This window comes from Penaeus monodon, chromosome 16 (genome assembly GCF_015228065.2).
Source record: "Penaeus monodon isolate SGIC_2016 chromosome 16, NSTDA_Pmon_1, whole genome shotgun sequence".
In the NCBI taxonomy this organism is placed as follows: Eukaryota; Metazoa; Arthropoda; class Malacostraca; order Decapoda; family Penaeidae; genus Penaeus; species Penaeus monodon.
Genome location: NC_051401.1, coordinates 29,922,175 through 29,944,674, shown reverse-complemented (window position 1 = coordinate 29,944,674; position 22,500 = coordinate 29,922,175). Strand labels below are relative to the sequence as shown.

The 22,500-nt window shown below is 42.2% G+C and overlaps 1 protein-coding gene across 1 annotated transcript in view; it reads left to right on the top strand.

Annotated features, from left to right (window-relative positions):
• LOC119582700 (myosin-2 heavy chain-like) overlaps positions 1-22,500 on the top strand; it is a 78,604-nt gene that overhangs the window by 37,521 nt on the left and 18,583 nt on the right. Inside the window, 5 exon segments of the mRNA XM_037931118.1 lie at positions 1-1,701; positions 3,232-3,323; positions 3,665-3,736; positions 15,115-15,382; positions 21,598-21,633. The exon segment at positions 1-1,701 is cut by the window's left edge and continues 714 nt beyond it. Of these exon segments, the coding sequence (XP_037787046.1) occupies positions 1-1,701; positions 3,232-3,323; positions 3,665-3,736; positions 15,115-15,382; positions 21,598-21,633 (2,169 nt within the window).

The window sequence follows — 22,500 nt, the reverse complement described above, 5'->3', positions numbered from 1 at the left end:
AAAGTACAATCAGATTGTACAGATAGTGCTTCAGCTGCCTCTCAGGAGGTAATGAAGCTAAAAGAAACCAATGAGAAGCTGGAGGCTATGCTTTGTGACATTCAGAAAGAAAACAAGGACCTCAAAGTTGTTTCAGAAGCATTAAAAGTGGAGAAGGAGGTCCTAACTGAAAAGGTAAGTGAGCAACTGAAAACCATTGAGGAGACCTTACTAAAACTTGATGATCTGCAAGCAAGATTAAATATAAGTGAAGAGAAAAATAACAAGCTTGTTGAGGAAATTAAGAGCACATGCAATGAAAAGATGTCTGTTCAAAACCAGCTTGAGGAACTAGAGAAAGAAGGTGAACTGCAGAAGCAGGCTCATAATAAAGAAATTGGGGATTTGAAGGAAGAGAAGGAAAATATCATGAGTGACTTGCAGCAGACCAAATTGGAAAAAGAGGAAACTAACCAGAAACTCTTGGTTCTTGAGAGTGAAAATAAAGATTTGAAAAACGAGAAGGATCAGCTAAATAATGAACTAAAGGAATCCAAGGAAAGTATGGACAACATCAGCAAGCAAGCTTTTGGTGAGCTTTGTACTTTAACAGAAAAGATGGACAAGCTCAACAGAGATTGGTCCATTCAGATGGAGGAAAAGAACAAAATAAATGAAGACCTTAGTAAGAAGGTTTCTGAACTGGAAGAAAGCTTGAAAGTGAAATCGGATGAATACAAGGAACGAGTGGAAAAGCTGAATGAGGAACTGAAGACATATGGCAATTTAAATCAGATGAATGAAGATATGAAAAATGAACTTCAGCTGAAAGAAGATGAAAATAAAGGGCTTGCTTGTAGAATAAAGAATTTAGAAAAGAACTTGGAAGATAAGGAAACAGAGTGCCACAGCTTACGGGTTAATGTCCAGAAAAGAAATGAAGAACTTATTAGCCGTGTAGCAGAACTGGAGTCTGACGTTAATAGCCGGGAGGTAGAGCTCACAGCTGCAGGTGAGGAGAAGAACAAGTTGAATGCTTTGCTAGAGAAAGCCAAAGTTGCAATGGGGAAGATGCGCACGGAGCTGACGGCCTTACGGCAAGAAGAAATAAAGGTGAAAGAAGAAGCAGCTGCTGCAAAGAAGAATGCAGAGACACTTGAGGAAGAAGTGAGAAAGTTGAGAGAAGAAAATATAAATAAAGAAGAAGAGTACCATAGAGCTAAAGAAGATGTTCAGAAGGCCTCTGTTACAGCTGAGGGGGAAGTTTCAAAGTTAAGAGAAAGTCTTGGAAAACTGAAAGAAAGTTATCAGAAACATAGTAGAGAGCAGAATCTTAAAATTAGTGAAATGGAAAAAATCAACCAGAGTCTAGAAACTAAGAATAGTGATCTATTGAAAACTATAAGTGATTTACAGGCTTCTATAAAACAGAAGGATGAGAAAATTGAGAAATTGTTGAGTGAAAAGAAGACACTGCTTAGTGAGCTTGAGAAAAGGGTTGAAGATTTACAGAATGAATTAAAGTCTAAAGAGGAGTCATTGAAGAAAGTTGTAACTGATTTTGAGGCTAAGACAGAACAGCTGGAGGAACAGATGCACAATAATGAAGAGTCTCTGAAGGTGAAGATAGAGAGCAGTTTACAGGAGAAACATGATTTGGAGACGAAGCTATCAGAACAAGTTCACGCCACAATGTCAGCAGAGGAAAGACTTGTCAGGCAGGTGAGGAAGATGTATATTATGCATTAATATGCATTTACATAAAACTTTTTTTTTTTTATAGTTCTTAAACTAGTATATGCAGTTATTTTGTTTTTGTTAGTTATATTCTTTACATTTGATAGATTTGGCTGATCTTTGGATATATTGAAATGAAACACATATTATTAAGTGATGAATTTGAATACTTTTTCTTTTCTGTGATTTCTATTTTTTTATCAGTATATTTCAAGTACCTTCCGTATGCAGCAGTTATTAATGAAAATGCAAAGTCTCTAGTTTTGTGTGTCTGTGAAGGATTTTGTCTTATGTATAAAGCCATAGCAGGTCACTATTAGTAAGTAAGAGTGGCAGTATTGTCAAGGAAAGCACTCCATAATTTTTCTTATTTGAAATGCATGGGCAAATCAGTCGACCATTATTTTATTTTTTGCTATGTTTAGAATACCCAAGGCTAGTGTAAATTAAGTACACGCTCTTGGACTTTGGTACCAGTCCTAGTTAGTGAGTTAGTGCTGGATTCAATTTTCAAGTGTTAAGGTCTTGATCAAGTCTTTAATTTGGATTTTCACTGGATGATAGGAATTCTTTTAACCTATTGGTACCAGGCACATATTGTCCTCTGTAGTTTTGTTTTGTTAATTTTGTTTCACATAGGTGGTACCATAAGCACATAGTCAAAGGATTCAGTTACAAGGCCTACCTGACCTCACCAGTTTACCCTATTCATCAAATATTCTATATCTAAGTTGTGTTGTTGTTGTTGTTGTTGTTGTTGTTGTTGTTGTTGTTGTTGTTGTTGTTGTTGTTGTTGTTGTTGTTGTTGTTGTTGTTTGTTGTTATAACAACTTTATATGAATCACACTAATAGTAATAAAGATAAACCATCCTTTATGAAAACTCAAGGAATAGAGTAAACAAGTGATGTCAGGACAATGCTTGTATAATACTTTCCAGTTATCTGTGGGTTGACTAGTAGGCATATCATATTTTTTATATAGCTTAGCTATATGAGCTAGGAATGTATTTGAATATGCTAAGAAATCTTCTAACATATCCCAGATCAAAGCATTGTTTTTAGTATTTCTAAGACAGTATATACAGTGTTTATAAGTATTTTAACCTTAAAGTTTTGTGGTTAATAGAGTTTCAGTTAAGGGAGAATTTTTTTAATGGAAAGTACAGTATTTTTAATGTCACAGCACCAGATGTGTCATTATGGAGCTGTGCCAGTTTTGTCACAGAGATTTATGTAAAATGACTCAGGATTGGTGTATATGTATATTTCTTCACTTCCCTTTTCAGTGTGCTCTTGCTCCACTGGATGATATTTCTTTGTGAATAGATTTTGTTTTTGAGAATAACAGTGATATTCAGCAGCAAAATGTTTGTCTTAAAAGTTTGTTGCCTTAATAATTTCTTACTTGTCTTACTTATATAGTCTTATCATTTGTGTTTTTTAATAATATGATATAATAGTTGATATATATATATGGAACAGTAAATTTAAATTTTGTTTCATCTAATTCACAGATGGAGGAATCTGAAAGAAAAATGGAAGAATTACAGAAGACCTTCTCCAAAAAGAGCAAAGATATGGAGTATTCTTGGGAGCAAAGGCTAAGGTAGGATTATTCTATTATTTTCCTTAACACACAAAGATGTGAGAATGGAGTATTTCTGTATATGTGAGTGGATGTGTGGGTATGTGCAGATGTACGTGCAGGAATCTGACAGGAGTTAAAGGCAACGCTAGGACTAATTTGCCTTGCTATTTTTGTGTCAAAAAGCCATCACACTCCCAGCAGGCACTGAGAACATTTTACTTAGTTGCTTTAAAGCCTGGAATATTTCTTTGCTTATGAAAAATTCTCCATAAATGTGTGTAGGCTTTTTTAAAGTTGGTACATTAGGTAAATTCTATGTACTTGAATTCAGGAAAAAAAAATGCTATGTTTATTTTCAGGTGGCACGAAATTGCTGATTCTCTTAGTGCCAACACACGTTATATTGCTTTATACAATATGATGAAAATCTCGTATGTATGGCTTGAAACGTGTGACCCAGTAGAGCTAGTGAAGCACGCATATTTCTGGGTATGGTGTGTGGTTGATGAAGTTATAAGCATATTGTATGTAATGCTGAACTTAAAATCCAACCTTTTAACTCTGATTTTAGTTGTTTCAAGACCTCTTACATACATGAAAAGTGATTGTAAGTTGTATGGAAATAAGGATAAATAACTATATAACTTAGAAAAAATTATGGGAGAGAAAAAAAACAACTCAAGAAGTATAAAAATTCAACTGAAGGTAAAACATTTTTTCAAGAATTCCTGAATAGGAGAAGCAGTTTCTAATGTTTCACTTCTGACTGAAAAGGACAGTTGAAGGATGGAGGGAGGTTTGCTTTTTTACCGATAAACTGATCTAGAATATGGTCTGTTTTCTTAAATCTTGGTACTGGTAATCAGATTTTGTTAATTATATAAGTCATATTGTTTAGTTCAGCATTATTTGATACAGTATACCAGTCCTTTTTTGCCTATCCATTTAAGATACCAATTATTCTAAAACTGTTTTAGAAGCAGCAGTGCTTATTGTGTGATTACAATACCAGATAGTATAAGTTGAGTGACCAAATATTTTAATTTTGGTTTGTTTGAGTGTTTTTTAACTTTTTTTGTGTGTGGATATATTAGTTTACTTAATAGGGCTGAGGAAAAGTGCAAATATAATGCCCAGCTATGACTAACTTCTAAAGCACTATAAAAAACAGGAAGTTATGGAGAATATTGGTTTGTAGGTATGGTAGATGTTCTTATTCTATTTCATAGCATGGAATGTGAGTGTACTAATTGTGTGTAGTGGCAACTTATATTTTTTCATTGTTTTAGCCTGGTTTGGCAGTGTGATTAATGTTACTAGTAAATTAATAAGTATTCCAGAAAGACACATTCTTTGCATTTATAAACTACGATAATGTTAATATGCTGGAATAATTAGAAAAAAATACTTGGTTGTACATTACTCATGATTCATGGCTAGTAAAACCCGATAGATAGTAAGCATATTCTTTGTGAGGCACACAAACTAAAACTCTAAGAGAAGTTAAGGCTAATTAGCACATCTCCAGACTGAAGATTGTCCATTCAAAGCCCTGTTGTATTAAAAAGTATTAAAAAAAATTCTTGACATTATGGGGAGATCTTTTAGTGTGTGCATACAACTGCTGGTATAATCATCTTTTTTTAATAGAAAATCCAACATGCAAAATGGATTAAAAGCAGAAACATATACTTGAATGTTTGAGTGAGTAAGTGTTGAGTCCATGAGTCCATAAGTGAGGGAGTGAGCATTATTGGTTGAGTTCATAAATGGTTGAGTGAGTGAGTGTAATGTGAGTGAGTTATTTGTTGACAGAATTGGTAGAAAGGTAGAAGCAGAAACCGTTGTATGTTTGCTTGAGTGACTGAGTGAATGGATGAATGACTTTGAAAGTGAGTGAGTAAATGAATTATTGAATGATTGAGTAAGTAGTAGTTCAGTGAGCAAATGCACAAGTAAATAATTGAGTAAGCAGTTGAGTAGTTAGATCAGTGAGAGAGTGAGTGGTCAAATACATGAGTATATACTTGAATAAATGAGTAGTAAACAAGTGAGTGCTTGTATTGTTGAAAGAATGAGTGTTTGACTAATGGATAAATGGCTGAGTGAGTGAGATCTTTAGTGTATGTTTGAATATGTTGGTCATTCAATCAGAGATGGAGGGAGAGGGTGTGAGGAGGAGAGAGATAGGGAGTGAGGAGGAGAGAGAAAAGAAATGAGGAAGTGTCAAAAAGGGCTGTTGGACTGAGTTTTTGTGCATATTACATGAAGACAAAGAACTTTTCAACAGCTAGTGCATAGTAGACCAGGTCAGACTTAATCAAAAAGGAATTTGGGACACTAGAGTAAACCAGATTTGTATCTGGGGTGCAGACACACCTTTGGGGAGAGTCTCAAAGTGGTACTGGTGTTCCTGTGTCTTTGTTTTGTTTCCTGTAAATGTGGAATATGTGTCTGTTATTTTTTTCTGGTTTCTGGTTATTTCCTTATGAGACTATGTAGAGAAAGCAGAAAAAGAGTGAAGGTGTGGTTGAGAATGAGTGTGAGGAAAGTGAAGGTGAGAGTTAGAGTGAGAGTGAGAGTGAGAGTGAGAGTGAGACCAAGACCAAGACCAAGACCAAGACCAAGACCAAGACCAAGACCAAGACCAAGACCAAGACCAAGACCAAGACCAAGACCAAGACCAAGACCAAGACCAAGATAAGAATGGGAGGGAGGGTGAGAATGAGAGTATGAGTAAGAATGAGAGTGAGGACAAGAGTGAGTGTGAGAATGAGAGTGAGTGTGAGAATGAGAGTGAGAGTAAGGGTGAAAATGAGGGCAAGAGTGAAAGTGAGGGCAACAGTGAGAGTAAGAATGAGAGTGAGAGTCAGGGTGAGAGTGAAGATGATAGTGAGAGTCAGGGTGAGAGTGAAGATGATAGTGAGAGTCAGGGTGAGAGTGATGATAGTTTGGGTGTGCAGATCTGAGCACTAGGGTATGTGAAATTTGAAATTAAAATATAATAGTCAGTGAAAATGTTTGGTGAAGAAAAGAATTAATGAGAATACCAGACTACGAATGATGGGTGGGAAGAAATTGAAGTATGACGACTAAAAGAGTGAGATATAGGCAAGAGCAGATGGTGTCAGAATGTTGTAGAAGGCTTTATTTTCTCACTTTTGATCAGAAATGTGGTTAATGATCAAGGATTTGAGTAGTTGGGTGAGAGCTGGGCAGACAGTAAGGCAGTGATTGTGGAGGAAGGGACCATGCCAGCTTAACTATTCTTAGGTCCACCTGGCAGTGCCCCAAGACTTCCTCCTGAGCTGCCATGCCTTCCTGGCCATCATCTTACTACTGAGAAGTTTCTGTTCATCTGTGTTGTTGTTCTGGTTTGTACATCTATGATTTTTTTATTTTATTAAGAGGAAAAGCAAGTGAATGAATGGATAGATGGTTGATTGAATTAATGTAATTCATGAGTGAGTGAGTAAGTGAGTGAGTGATTTGTAAGAGAAAGAAGGGCAAGATTTATGTTTGTTTATAGATGCCAGAAGAATTTAGGTGGTGTATGTTTGAATCTGCTATATTTAGGTTAATATTGTCTTTTCCGAAATTTATTTCTATAGATGTATTTCCGTCATAGTATTTCACACAAAAATACTTTGTGTTCCTCTTTTTTTCTTCCATATTACATTTTTTATGTTAGTTACTTCACATTTCATCAGTTGTTATGTACTCCCTGACCCTGCAGATACTTAATTCTGCCCACTTTTGTGATATCTTTAAGTATGTCTTTCTCCCTTTATCAATGAATTACAATGAAGCTCAGAAATTTGTTTGCAAATGGTTCTAGTTATAACTTTGGTTATGGATCAGATGATTAATTATTTTTCCAAATTTTAACACTTCTGGTATTGTTTCCCTTTGATAGGGGATTTTTCAGCTTGTATATTAAGTTTCTGGTATTGTTTTGCAAACATTCTGGTTTGTTCAGAGCTGTCAAAGGAGATGCATAGCTGTAATCATAATCACTTGATATGGTAGCTTATGAAGCATTTATTGTAAGTGGAAATTATATGGGCAGTAGTTTGTATTGAATATCTGATAATCAACTAAAATGCACTCAGAATGCAAAGATATGACAATATTCAGTTTAAAAATTCTTAATCTCATCAAATTCCACAAAAATGTACTTCCATCAACTTCATTTCCCTCTAATCTACCCTTAATCTACCTGCATGTACCCCAACTATATTTTTAGTCAACCTTCATCACTCTTGACTTTAATAAAGTGATGTATTGTAACTTTTTAGATTATTTATATTTTGAAGATTGCATTGTCATTTGCAAAGAGGAGGAGGAATATGGGCTGCACAACTGTGAAATGCATATTATTATTTTATATATACTTAATGCTAAGCCACATAAGACTGTTGGCACTTTTTCACAAGAGAGGCCTTTAACGAGGTGGCCTTGTAGGTAGTGATAAGTGCCAACCCTCATATAGTGAGCTAAATATAAACAGGGATTGTCATAAAGATTTTTAAAGTTTGGAGGGTACTGAGTTGTCTTGGCCAGGATCCCTAAGGACATGCACTGTGCTTATGCTTTTCAAATGTAATATCTGCTCCTCCTACTCATTGATATGTTTATACCCCCCAACTCTCTCTCCCCTTCCCCTTCCCCTTGCCCTTCCCCTTCCTCTTCCCCTTGCCCTTCCCCTTCCTCTTCCCCTCCCTCTTCCCCTTCCTCTTCCCCTTCCTCTTCCCCTTCCTCTTCCCCTTCCTCTTCCCCTTCCCCTTCCTCTTCCCCTTCCTCTTCCTCTTCCCCTTCCTCTTCCCCTTCCTCTTCCCCTTCCTCTTCCCTCCCTTCCTCTTCCCCTTCCCCTTCCTCTTCCTCTTCCTCTTCCCCTTCCTCTTCCCCTCCTCTTCCCCTTCCTCTTCCCCTTCCTCTTCCCCTTCCTCTTCCTCTTCCCCTTCCCCTTCCTCTACCCCTTCCTCTTCCCCTTCCTCTTCCCTTCCTCTTCCCCTTCCTCTTCCTCTTCCCCTTCCCCTTCCTCTTCCCCTTCCCCTTCCCCTTCCTCTTCCCCTTCCTCTTCCCCTTCCTCTTCCCCTTCCTCTTCCCTTCCTCTTCCCCTTCCTCTTCCCTTCCTCCTTCCTCTTCCCCTTCCTCTTCCCTTCCCCTTCCTCTTCCCCTTCCTCTTCCCCTTCCCCTTCCTCTTCCCCTTCCCCCTCCCCTTCCTCTTCCCCTTCCCCTTCCTCTTCCCCTTCCTCTTCCCCTTCCTCTTCCCCTTCCCCTTCCCCTTCCTCTTCCCCTTCCTCTTCCCCTTCCTCTTCCTCTTCCTCTTCCCCTTCCTCCTTCCCCTTCCTCTTCCCCTTCCTCTTCCCCTTCCTCCTCCCCTTCCTCTTCCCCTTCCCCTTCCTCTTCCCCTTCCTCTTCCCCTTCCCCTTCCTCTTCCCTTCCTCTTCCCCTTCCTCTTCCCCTTCCCCTTCCTCTACCCCTTCCCCTTCCCCTTGCCCTTCCCCTTCTCCTTGCCCTTCCTCTTCCCACTCTTCCTCCTCCCCTTCCTCTTCCCCTTCCTCTGCCCTCTCTCTCCTTCCTCTTCCCTTCCTCTTCCCCTCTTCCCCTTCCCTTTCCTCTTCCTCTTCCCCTTCCTCTTCCCCTTCCTCTTCCTCTTCCCCTTCCCTTCCCCTTCCCTTCCCTTCCTCTTCCTCTTCCCCTTCCTCTTCCCCTTCCTCTTCCCCTTCCCCTTCTCTTCCCTTCCTCTTCCCTCCCCTTCCCCCTTCCTCTTCCCTTCCCTTCCTCTTCCCTTCCTCCTTCCTCTTCCCTTCCTCTTCCCTTCCTCTTCCCTTCCTCTTCCCTTCCTCTTCCTCTTCCCTTCCTCTTCCCTTCCTCTTCCCTTCCTCTTCCCTCTCCCCTTCCTCTTCCCCTTCCTCTTCTTTCCCCTTCCCTTCCCCTCTTCCCTTTCCCCTTCCCTTCCTCTTCCCTTCCTCCTCCCCTTCCTCTTTCCCCTTCCTCTTCCTTCTCTTCCCCTTCCTCTTCCCCTTCCTCTTCCCTTCCTCGTTCCTCTTCCCCTTCCTCTTCCCTTCCTCGTTCCTCTTCCCCTTCCTTCCCTTCTCCTTCCCCTTCCTCTTCCCCTTCCCTTCCCTTCCCCTTCCCTTCCCTTCCCTTCCTCTTCCCCTTCCTCTCCCCTTCCTCTTCCCCCTTCCTCTTCCCCTTCCTCTTCCTTCCCCTTCCCTTCCCTTCCCCTTCCCTTCCCCTTCCTCCTTCCCCTTCCTCTTCCCTTCCTCTTCCCCTTCCCTCTTCCCCTTCCTCTTCCTCCCCTTCCTCTTCCCCTTCCTCTTCCTCCTCTTCCCCTTCCTTCCCCTTCCTCTTCCCTTCCTCTTCCCCTTCCTCTTCCCCTTCCTCTCCCTTCCTTTCCCTTCCCTTCCCTTCCCCTTCCCCTTCTCCTTCCCCTTCCCTTCCCCTTCCCCTTTCCCCTTCCTCTTCCCTCCTCTTCCCTTCCTCTCCTCTTCCCCTTCCTCTTCCCCTCCCTCTTCCCCTTCCCTTCCCCTGCCCTTTCCCCTGCCCTTCCCTTGCCCTTCCCCTTCCCTTCCCTTGCCCTTCGCCTGCCCTTCCCCTTCCCTTCCCCTTGCCCTTCCCCTTCCTCTTCCTCTTCCCTTTCCCCTTCCTCTTCCCCTTCCTCTTCCCTTCCTCTTCCCCTTCCCCTTCCTCTTCCCCTTCCTCTTCCCTCTTCCCCTTCCTCTTCTCCTCCCCTTCCTCTTCCCTTTCCTCTTCCCTCCTTCCTCCCTTCCTCTCTTCCCCTTCCCTTCTTCCCCTTCCCTGTCCCCTTCCTCTTCCCCTTCCTCTCCCTTCCTCTTCCCCTTCCCTTCCTCTTCCCCTTCCCTTCCTCTTCCCTTCCTCTTCCCTTCCTTTCCCCTTCCTCTTCCCCTTCCTCTTCCCCTCTTCCCTTCCCTTCCCCTTCCCTTCCTCTTCCCTTCCCTTCCCTTCCTCTTCCCTTCCCTTCCTCTTCCCCTTCCTCTTCCCTTCCTCCTTCCTCTTCCCTTGCCCTTGCCCTTGCCCTTGCCCTTGCCCTTGCCCTTGCCCTTGCCCTTGCCCTTGCCCTTGCCCTCTTGCCCTTCCCTCCTCCCCTTCCTCTTCCCCTTCCTCTTCCCCTTCCCCTTCCCCTTCCCCTTCCTCTTCCCTTCCCTTCCTCTTCCCCTTCCCCCTTTCCCCTTCCTCTTCCCCTTCCTCTTCCCCTTCCCCTCCCTTCTCTCTCTCTCTCTCTCTCTCTCTCTCTCTCTCTCTCTCTCTCTCTCTCTCTCTCTCTCTCTCTCTCTCTCTCTCTCTCTCTCCTCTCTCCTCTCTCTCCCTGCTCTCTCTCTCTCTCCTCTTCTCTCTCCTCTCTCTCTCTCTCTCCTCCTGCTTCTCTCTCTCTCTCTCTCCTGCTCTCTCTCTCTCTCTCTCTCCTGCTCTCTCTCTCTCTCTCTCCTGCTCTCTCTCTCTCTCTCTCTCTCCTGCTCTCTCTCTCTCTCTCTCTATAACGGGTATAGGACCCAATTACATTGGCTTGCAGGGGTATTGATACTGGTATTCGACTTGACTCTTTATTTCTGAGAGTTGACACCACGAAGTATAAGAACACGACATGTTTAGTTATACGGGTTATAGGGCCGCGCGGAGGTCACGGTCAGCTGCCCGGAGAGAGGGCGGAGCTGACCTTAGTGCGGTGGCAGCTTAGCACGAACTCCCGGTCAAACGAGGTCAGATATAAAATGTGACCTCCGCCCTCGCTGAGCGGGTGGTTCTTATTTGGGACATTTGGATCCACGTGGAAAACAGCCACGTGGTCCACTGGTAATAGAAATAGAATTATCCACATCCTGTAACAGAAATAGAATTATCCACATCTTATACTCTCTCTCTCTCTCTCTCTCCTGCTCTCTCTCTCTCTCTCTCTCTCTCTCTCTCTCTCTCTCTCTCTCTCTCTCTCTCTCTCTCTCTCTCTCTCTCTCTCTCTCTCTCTCTCTCTCTCTCTCTCTCTCTCTCTCTCTCTCTCCTGCTCTCTCTCTCTCTCTCTCTCTCCTGCTCTCTCTCTCTCTCTCTCTTTCTCTCTCTCTCTCTCTCTCTCTCTCTCTCTCTCCTCTCTCTCTCTCTCTCTCTCCTCTCCTCTCTCTCTCTCCTCTCTCTCTCTTCTCTCTCTCTCTCTCTCTCTCTCTCGTCCTCTCTCTGCCTCCCTCCTCTGCTCCTGCCTCTCTCTCCCCTGCCTCTGCCCTGCCCTGCCTCCCTCCCTGCCCTGCCCTGCCCTGCTCCTGCCCTGCCCTGCCTGCCCTGCCTGCCCTGCCCTGCCCTGCCCTCCCCTGCCTGCCCTGCCTGCCCTGCCCTGCCCCCTGCCCTGCTCCGCTCTGCTCCGCTCTGCTCCGCTCTGCTCCGCCTGCCGCTCTGCTCCGCTCTGTCCTTCCGCTCTGCTCCGCTCTGCTCCGCTCGTGCTGCCGCTCTGCTCCGCTCTGCTCCGCTCTGCTCCGCGCTCCTGCTCCGCTCTGCCTATCTCCGCTCTGCTCCGCTCTGCTCCGCTCTGCTCCGCTCTGCTCCGCTCTGCTCCGCTCTGCTCCGCTTCTGCTCTCCGCTCTGCTCCGCTCTGCTCCGCTCTGCTCCGCTCTGCTCCGCTCTGCTCTGCTCGCTCTGCTCCGCTCTTGCTCCCGCTCTGCTCCGCTCCTCGCTCTGTCGCTCTGCTCCGCTCTGCTCCGCTCTGCTCCGCTCTGCTCCGCTCTGCTCTGTTCCTCCGTTTAATAAAAAGAATGTTGGGCATCTAGGACTCCGTCGCGACGAATGCTCAACGTGGCCAGCCGGCGCAAAACAAAATAACTAGCGAATTCTTTGAAGTTCATTGATCTGATCGTAGACTTAGATAGCAACAGCGCTTGACGGGAAAAGATGATAACGGGCTAGAGGAAAACCTTTATAAACATTTATGAAAAAATGGGGAGATAATCAGAAAATGGGTAAGCTAAATGTAGCAATGTTTGAATTAAAGAATTTAGAACTTTAGGCAAAGAAAGTGTCATGGGTGTTTATCGAGAGCAGCAGTACGATGTTAAAGCATTCTAGGACATAGGTTGAGCCAGACACTAACGCCAGCAGGCACAGACTCTGACAAGACGAAAGACAGGCACCGACATAGACCAAGGGACAAGCATAGGTGCCAAAATTGGCTCGCACACTGTCACAGCACACGAACGTGAATAGACACAAACACAGGGAACGGGGAAAGGCGCGCACACCTAGTCCAAGGGCAATCAAGAAGAGGGACAACAGAGATAAAAGCACCAGCGCGCGGAGGAGGCGAGCGAGAAGGTGATGGTGCTTACACGTAAAAATAAAATATCATTAGATCAATAAAGGCGTAGAAATCGGTAAAAGCACCACGACCATACGTAGATACCTGCAGGAGCTTCACGAATCTGCGCGGTTCTCGATCGTTATCTCCACTTGTTTGTAGTCATTTCTTTTGATGCAGCAGTATACTTGCTCAGCAGAAAGCGCGACAGAGGTGTTCGCAAAAGCGGGGGGAAGTTTGTGATGATATGGCCATTTCCACGGGTTACGACAACCCCACAGCACACGATTTTTCTCAGTAAAATAACCGCGAATGGGCTTATCCAATTTCTTTATATTTTAGTAGTTATCAAGAAATATTCTATAGCTCATCTGTGAACCTTAAACAACACTAGAATTTGCAGTGAGTTCTCGTGCCGTTCGTCATTCTGGGATAATGGCCATTTGAAGTATATCAGGTCATGTGCGCGGTCACACTAGTCTAGTCTGTCCAGGGATCCCTTTACAGAGTTGATTTCTGCCTAAAGCGGCACCGCTGTTTTGGTCTTTCGCCCCAGCTAGAGGGGGAAAGATTAGATCAAAACAAAAACTCTAGTGTAATTACGAGGAAGCTTATTACTTCATTGTCTAAACGGTGTTCATTATGTTAGATACAGTTGTATTGTAGAAATATGTATATATTAAAACAAAAAATGATGCCTCACTAAAATTTTAATTTGTTCATTTGATCAAGGAATACAAAAACACTGTTCCTGCTGTGACCAATCCCGGCCTCTAGCTGGCAGAGACTTGGCTGCCAGGGATCCCCAGATAGACAAAACTAATGTGACTGTTGCTTAAGGGTTTATATCCTAGGAGATGCTGGCTGTTTTTTCTATCTTTTTGATTGGCATTTATGTTGGGAGATCATAGGTCTTGGGCCATAGGGAGTGAATGAGCATATCTTTCCTTCGACAGCTTCTAGTACTCTTCATGTCCAAAGACCAACCTTCAAAAATTCGGTCTGTCAGATTGAAAATCGATGGGATATCCAAAGAAAATGGAAATATATATACATATACATATACATAAGGCCGCGGTAGCCGAGTGGTTAGAGCATCGGACTCAAGACTGCCACGTATATATAAATAAATATACACATTTATGTAAATATGTATCTGTACATATAGATACTTATACATATTTGTAAGTACACACACCACACCACACCACACCACACCACACCACACCACACCACACCACCACACCACACCGCACGCACGCACGCACGCACGCACGCACGCACGCACGCACGCACGCACGCACGCACGCACGCGCGCACACACACACATACATACACACATACATACACATCACACACACACACACACCACCACACACACACACACACATCACACACAACCACAATCACACACACACACACACACACACACACACAACACACCACACACACACACACACACACATCACACACACACACACACACACACACACACACCACACACACACACACACACACACACACCACACACACCACACACACACACACACACACACCACACACCACACACACACACACACACAACAACACACACACACAACACCACACACACACACACACACCCACCACACCACACCACACACACACACACCACACACACAACACACACCACACCACACCAAAACACAAAAAACCCCACACCACCACCACACACCTCACACACCACCACACCAACCCCAAAAACCCCCACACACACACTCACACACACAGCCACACCACACCGCACAAACCCCAAACCCACACACACGCACACACACACACACAACACACACACACACACACACCAGAATTTTTGGAGGAGGGGGGTTTTAATTTGTAAAATTCTATTGAAATTGTTTGTGAAATGTTACTATTAAAAGCTTAACAAATTTTTTTTCTGTAGTTAATTTGTGCCACACACCAACAACACACACACACACCACACACACACACACAACACACCACCACACACACACCACACACACTCCCACAACCCAAAAACAAAAAACACACCACCACACACACACACCCCACACAAACCCCCACCACACACACACACACCCCACACACACACCCACACACACACACACACACACACACACACACACACACACACACACACACACACACACCAGACATTGGATTATGGGGCACACTATCATGATTTATTAAAGTTACATGAATAAGTTTGTGAATAGAAGATGAAATTTTTCATATTTTGTTTAAAAACGAAACAGGTGGGTTGTGAACTATAGACTTTTGGCAGTGCTTCCTTTCCTTCACAACTATTTGTAGATTTGGGGAAGTATCCCTCAGTCCTTGCCTTCTCCCATTTTCTGTTGAAGTGCCTCTTCAGAAATAAAAGAAGGATTTTTTAAACTGTACTTTTAGATGATTTTGACTTTTAGGAGCTGATGGCTTCATTAAGGTTTAGTTAAGATCATGACAATGGCATTTTTCAATCTCCAGATGTGAACTTGAGAACCTCCAAAAACAGCATGAAGAAAATTTGGCTAGTGCTGCCATGGAGCTGAACGACTCCCACCAGTCTCAGTTGGAGGTGGCTAGCAGCAGCTACCAGCGTGCCATCGCCAACAGGGATGCCACCATTGCTGCTTTGAAGGACGAGGCTGACCAACTGAAACTAGAGCATCAGGAGGCACTGGAAGCTTGGCAGAAAAAGTGTGAGGATTTACAGAGTCAGCTGGCTGACAGTGAGCTCCAGTTCAAGTGTCAGGTAAGAGATTTCAGACACTGTCAGATGAAGTGTTTTGATACTGTTTTGTTATGCCCCCTCCATTCATCCTCATAAAGCTGACTCTGTGATATTGTGATCATACCAAATGTGACAAGTAAACTGTAATAATAGGTTTTTTGATATGCTGGCATATGATGGCTCTCTGCCAAAAATTGTAGTGTAAAGACTGTTCAGCATGGTTGATGCTAAATTCAGGTTGTGGGGTAAGGTGAATGTGGCAGGTGCTGGACCTGTGCCAGGGTTAGAGTGGCCAGGCACCGGCACACCTAGTGCCAGCAGTCGAGGGGAGGACTCCTGTAGAGTGGGTGGGTACATCTATCACAAGCTGGTGCTCTTCAGCAGAAGATTCTGTTGGCACTGAAGGGGTGCTGCTGCAGCAGGTGAAGGCAGGGAAGGTGGAGGTACCTTGCACTTTGTTGATAATACTTGGCACAATCAGGTAGCCCCATCCATCACCAATGGGGGACTCCAAGAAACAGATAGTACTGGAATTTCAGCAGCTGCAGGAACATCTCCAGTCACTAACTGCAGATAGAGATCTCTTAAAGATGGAATTTGAGAGGCTTGCAAACAGCAGCCACCGCCTTCTACAGCAGATAAAAGAGGACAGTTCACATGCGAGTGAGAGAAAACTCCACAATTTTGAGGCAGAGAAGCGTAGGCTGGAGGAAAGATTGGAAGCTTTGGAACATGATATCAAGGAGAAAGACAGGAAGATTGCACTTTTAGATGCAAAGGCTGGTGATTATTTAAAGCAAGTTAACCAACCTAGTAATAGCCAGTTTGAGGATCAAAAGTCAAGTGATGATAATGTTTGTAGTGATGTTACTTGTGCAGTTAGTGTTGGGGAAGTGAAAGAGGTTGGGTATAGTGCTGGAGTTGGAGGCAAAGAGAAAATCAAGTGCAGTGATGATAATCTCAGGGAACTGGTTAATGTGGCTAGTATGGAGGAAGTCAAAAAGAAAATTGAAGTTGATATCAAATCAAATGTCTCACCTGGGGAGGAACTTTCCTGTGAGAAAGTAACAGATGATACAAAGGTGTCAGAGAAGCTAGGTGAACAAAGTAAGGATATTGCTAGTCGAACCGGTAATGGTGAGATAAGTAATGATGAAGAAAGTGACGAGGAAAATATTGAAAAGAATGAAATGATTAGAGCTTTGGTGGATGAGGCAATGAAAGAACTGAAGGAGGAGGATATGAAAGCCAGTTTAGCAAAGAATGAGAATGGAAGTGCTATTGATGGGTCCAAAGAGGATGTAGAAGAGAAGAAATCATGTGATGGAAATGGTGAGCAGGAACTTGTACCAGATTTGAAGATACAGGTAATTGTAAAGGAAAGAAATTCATCATTTCAAGAAGGCCCGATTGGTGGATTGGGAAAGTATGTAGATCATGAAGGAAAGATATTAGGGGACACCATGCAATCAGTATTCACAGACTGTAAGCAAGAATTAAAGGAAACTACCAGTGAACTTCATGGTGTTTTGTCTTCACTTCCTAGGGATACTCCCAAAGAGAGACCAGATGACAGTATTTCTAGTAAACAAACAAATGGTAATGGATCACCTGTCCGTGATCAAATATCTTCTTTGTCAGTGCTTGTTTCTGAACTGCGGCGTGTGAAGGATGACATGGGGAAGTGCATGTCTGTCAAAGAGCAATCTTTCATTGAATTGGAAGATCAACTTCAAGCTGCTAATAAAGAAGTAAATAATCTAAAGGCATCCATGTCATTACTATCTAAAGATCTTGAGGAAAAGAATCAGAGTTATCAGTATTTAGAAGAAGAAAATAAGAAAAAGAAAATGGATATAGAACTAAAGATGAGTGAGATTCAAGAGGTCACAAATAAGTGCTCTATGTTGACTGAAGAAAAAGCAGATATATTACGCAAAATGGAAGTACTGGAAATAATGATGACAGAGTACCGTACTGAGATTGAAATGTTAATTGCTGAGAAAGCAAAGATGGAAGAGAAGACAAAGGAGTTAATATCTGCAAAGGTGGCAACATCTACAGCAGAAGCAGAGATAGATTCAAGAACTAGCTTAGAAGAAAAAGAAAAAGAGGTAGAAGAATTAACTGGAAAGATTCAAGATATGGAAAAGCAAATGAAAGAACTAAATGACAAATTGAAAGTCACAAATAAACATCTTAAAGTGATGGCAAGAGAACGTGAGCACAAACAAAAAGAATGTGAAGCCTTGAGACGCAAAGTTGAAACAGTTGAACTCAAAATGTGTGAACTTCAAGGGACATTTGACATGCTTGTGAAAGCTGTCATGGTAGAAAGAGATGATCTGATCAAGGACTTAGAAGAAAAGACAGGGGAAATAGATGAACTTCACAGAACTCTTGGCCAGCTTAAAGAAACTCATGAACAAGAACTGGACAAGGTGATGATAGAGAAAAAGTCAATTGATGAAGAGCTCCGTAAATTTAAATCAGGGGATCTAAGGCCTGATGGAACAAAGTTTGTTGATAAAGAAGAGTTGAATGCTGTTATTCGTGAAAAAGAAAAACTTGAAATTGAAGTTCGGCACAGAACAAAGCAAATACAGTCACTTGAGTCAAAAGTGAAAACAATACAAATAGAAATGGATGACTTTGTTGGATCCTTGAAGGAAGAAATGGCTCGCCTTAAAGAGGAGAGTGCAAAGTCAAAGGAAGAAAAGAAAAACTTGGAAGATGTCTTTGCTTCACTGCAATCTGAGCACAAAATCTTACAAGAAAAGAATAAAGAGACGCAAAAAATACTCACTCAACTTGAGGCTGCCAACAGAGAAAAGGCAGAGAACTTTGAAGCACAAAAACAACAGCTCCATGATTTACAGCAGCAACTTGAGGATCTGAACACAAAAAATTTCAATTTAAACACAGATATTTACAATAAGGAAAAGGAGTTTAGAGATGAGTTAACAGCCCGTGAAAGGACCATACAGGAATTAAACTTGACTCTTACTAACAATCAGAAGCAGTCCATGGAAAATTATGTTGCACTGCAAGAAGAGATGAGTACTTTGGAAACTAAGCTGAAGACATCTCTGGAAGAAAGTAATAGGCAAGCAAAGGATCTTGAGGAAAAGCTAAAAGTTTCTCAAGAGGAAAAGAAAATGGAGGTTTTGGAACTTCAGGCAAAGCTGAGAACTCTGATGGATGAGATAAGAGAAGCAAAATCTGATTCTCTCTCTCTCTCTCAGGATGCAGAAGTGCCATCATCTTCTCTGGCTTTTGTGCCTTCCCTGCCTCTGGACTCCAGTGACTCAACATCAGTGTTCCATTCTGTGGTCACAGAGACAGATCATAGAGCAATTGATTATCATGTTAAACAACAGCTAGAGGCTCTGAGAAAAAGAGTTAAAGATTTGGAAGAAGAGTTAGAAGGGATGCGCAGAGATCTAGAGGTCAAAGAAGATGAAATAAAAAATCACAAGGAGGCAGATGTTCCTCGTTTACAAGGAAAAATAAAAGAGCTGACTACAGAAGTAGAGACCCTCAGGGGCAAGCCCTCAGAAGGTGAAACATTCAAAGACCATGCTGAGTTTGAAGCAGTCATTGCTGCCAAGGAAGAGAGGATACAACAGCTTGATTCCAAAGTCAGTGATTTGGAAAAGTGCTTAGCAAACAAAAGTGGATATATTTCCCAGCTGGAAGGACGTCTAGACAGTTCACCAGAAGTGAAAAATGATATTGAATCCCATCTGGAACAAATAAACAAACTAAGCACTGATATTACTAAGCTCAAAGATGAGCTGGAAAAGACAAATGAAGAGTGTAAAACTTTGAAGAGTACAGTTGATCAGCTCGAGGTGGACAAACGCAGATTTGAAGAAGAAAAGACAAAAATTATTGCAGAATATGAGGCTAAATTGCATGAGGCAAATGAAAAGATAAAGGAAATAAATGCTGAACTGGAACAAAAAAAAAACTTGGCTGAAAGATTAGAATTGGAACTTAGCAGTAGTGAGAGTAGTCACGTAGATGAGGTTGCCAGGTTAGAGGGCAACCACGTAGGTAGAATAGCAGATGTAGTTAAGCTTCATAAACGTAAGATAGAACAGCTGAAGAAGCATAATGCGGAGAAGGTCAGTGATCTCCATGACCACATTGATGAACTTTACAAAGAGAAAAAATCATTGGAAGAACGCCTAAACATAATAAAACTGGACCTTGATGAGAAGTTTTCTAAGTCAGAGAGAGATTTGATTAAGGAAAAACAAGATCTTTTTTCCAGAATTGAGAATTTAGAGAAAAAAGTAAATTGTTTAGAAAAGGAGAAATTGCAGATAGAGAAAGAGAAGGCAGAACTGAAACAAAGGTTTGAGGATGAGCAAGAAGAGGCATCTAACATGCAAACCCAAATGGTCACAGACCTTGAAAAGCTGATTCTTAATTTGGAATCTGAGAAAAGGCAGATGGAAAAAGAAGTTTACCAATTGAAATCTTCTGGTGATTTAAATGTAGGTCTTTTAGAGGACAGTGAGAAAAAGATTGCCCTTCTTGAAGATGAAATTGTTATCACCAATAAAGAAAAAGAAATTCTAATGGATGAAATTAAAAAGTTGAAAGAGATAATTGGTGAAGAAACCATTTCAAGAATCAGGGAAGAGAATGAGAAGTCTAAAATTCTAGAAGAAATGGCTGAGAAGGTGAAGAAGCTTCAGTCTAAGCTTGAAGAATCTCAGATATCCATAGAAGAACAGGAGCAGATCTATGCGCACAAGCTAATGGAGGAAAAATCTGACCATATGATGCAGCTCAAGGCGCTAAGGACTGAGCTATCTGAGGAAGTGAATGAAATTGATCTGAGGAAGGAACAAGTGTCCCTGGAATATGAGGACAAAATTGCTCTGATAATAACAGAGTATGAAGACCGCCTTACTTCCACAAGAGAGCAGTTTGAAGCCAGGATCCTTGAGGAAAAGGCAGAGTTTGGCCGTGTCCTTGTAAGCAAGATTGATGAATATGAAGGAAAGTTAGGTTCACAGGTAGAGGACTTAAAGGCATTTGAAAGTCAGATTGAAGTCCTTCAAAATGAATTAGATGAAAAGATGAATATCATAGAGGAACTGGAACATAATCTAGATGAAGTTACACTTATGAAGGCTGCTCTTAGGGCACAAGTTGATGACTTGAAACACACTATTACTAAAATGACTGAAAATGGAGAAGATTCATATGTAGATGTTCTTCATTCCAAGTATGAAACAAGACTTGCAGAAGTGCAAGAACATTATGAAGGTCAGCTGTCATATCTCCGATCGTTCATCTCTACAGCAGACATAGATGTTCAGAGAGCAGGATGCAGTTCACCTTCACAAGGGTCAGAGTATTCTATTGAGCTTTCATGCCTCCGTCCTTATTTGCAGGGCCAATCAACCCCCATTGCGGAGTTCATGGCAGAACTCAAGTCTCAGTCAATGCTTGGGAGTGATAATGAAGTTCATACCTCAAACCATAGCTTCCATTTAATGCGATCTGCCTCCATTGCTAAAAATAAGGAAGATACGCGTTCTCAGTCTTCAGCTGATGGAAAAGTTGGCCTTAGCTTTAATGGGCTAAGTGCCCACTTGATGGCCAAATCATTATCCAAAACAAATAATAAATGTCATTCAAATGGATCTATTGCACAGATATTATCAAAATCGTTATCAAGGTCAGAACAGTTAAGGCTGTCAGCCTTAGATGGAAAAGTTGAACCCCAGACAATGGGTTCAAAATCCCATATGCTCTCAGTTTCAGCTACAGGATTGGAAGACCTGAAGCAGAGCAATGCAGGAGTCACATGTGAGTCAAAGCCAGATTCTTGTACTTCTGACCAGCCAACTAGCAAGGCTAATCACGACCTCAGAGACACAAATCTGAACCCAGACAGTTCAGGTGTCTCTCCAACTGGGGCTAAACCTCGACCTCCCCGCCGTGGTACCTCCAAGCCAAAGTCCTCCCCTGCTGCAGTACCAACATCAACAGTCAGTGTTGATGAGTCCTTTACAGCTGCCACTGCCACCTCCAGCACCAATCTGCCCTCTGACTCAGACCCCAGCAACACAACTCTTGACAAGTATCGTATCAAAGTGGAGATGTCTGCGTGTTGCGTAGTTCAGTAATAGTGGGCTTGGGATGGGTTCATCGACTTAAAGACTTCGGCATACCCCTCCCACTCTTTTATTTTTTTTTCCATATGGTTTTAGGCAGCTGACAGTATTGAGACTTGGATGGTAGACGAGGTATTTATGAGTGCTTGTTTTTATTTTATGACTTATAAATTTTTTGTTGGCCTATGATCCTTTTTTTTACATACTTTTGAATGAGTTGTAAGTTTTGACTAATGTGTTCTAATAGTCACTGTTAATGCTTGTTTTAGAAACACTAAACTTTGTGTATTGAAATATTTTTATTTATTTTTGTTTGTATATTTTTCAAGATCATTTCATTGTAATATGAAGTTTACTAGGTATGATAGCCACTACTTTATTTGTTTGTGCGTGTAGGCATGTCTGTCTGTCAGTGTTGTTTCTTGTTTACATGAACCTACCGTAAAAAAAAAAAAAAAAAAAAAAAAAAAAAAAAAAAAAAAAAAAAAAAAAAAAAAAAAAAAAAAAAAAAAAAAGTCATGTGTGTTTGTAATACGAGTGCAAATTTGCTACATGTGCATAGTAACAGCATGGGTCTTACCTGTCTTACATAGACTCTCAATAAAGAAAGGTTTATTTGTATAGGCATATACTTTCGGCATACAATTTTTTCCACCTTTCTTTCTTCTGTATATGGCTTCTCTGTGTAAGAAAGGTCAACCTCTTCTTTTACCTTTGTCTCCCTTATTCTTACCTTCTTTTTTTTTTTTAGTTACTCACCCCCCTGCTCTCTCTCTCTCTCTCTCTCTCTCTCTCTCTCTCTCTCTCTCTCTCCTTCTCTCTCTCTCTCTCTCTCTCTCTCGATCTCTCTCTCTCTCTCTTCTCTCTCTCTCTCTCTCTCTTTCTCTCTCTCTCTTCTCTCTCTCTCTCTCTCCTCTCTCTCTTCTCTCTCCCTCTTTCTCCTCTCTTCTTTCTCTCTCCTTTCTCTCTCTCTCTCTCTCTCTCCTCTCTCTCTTCCCT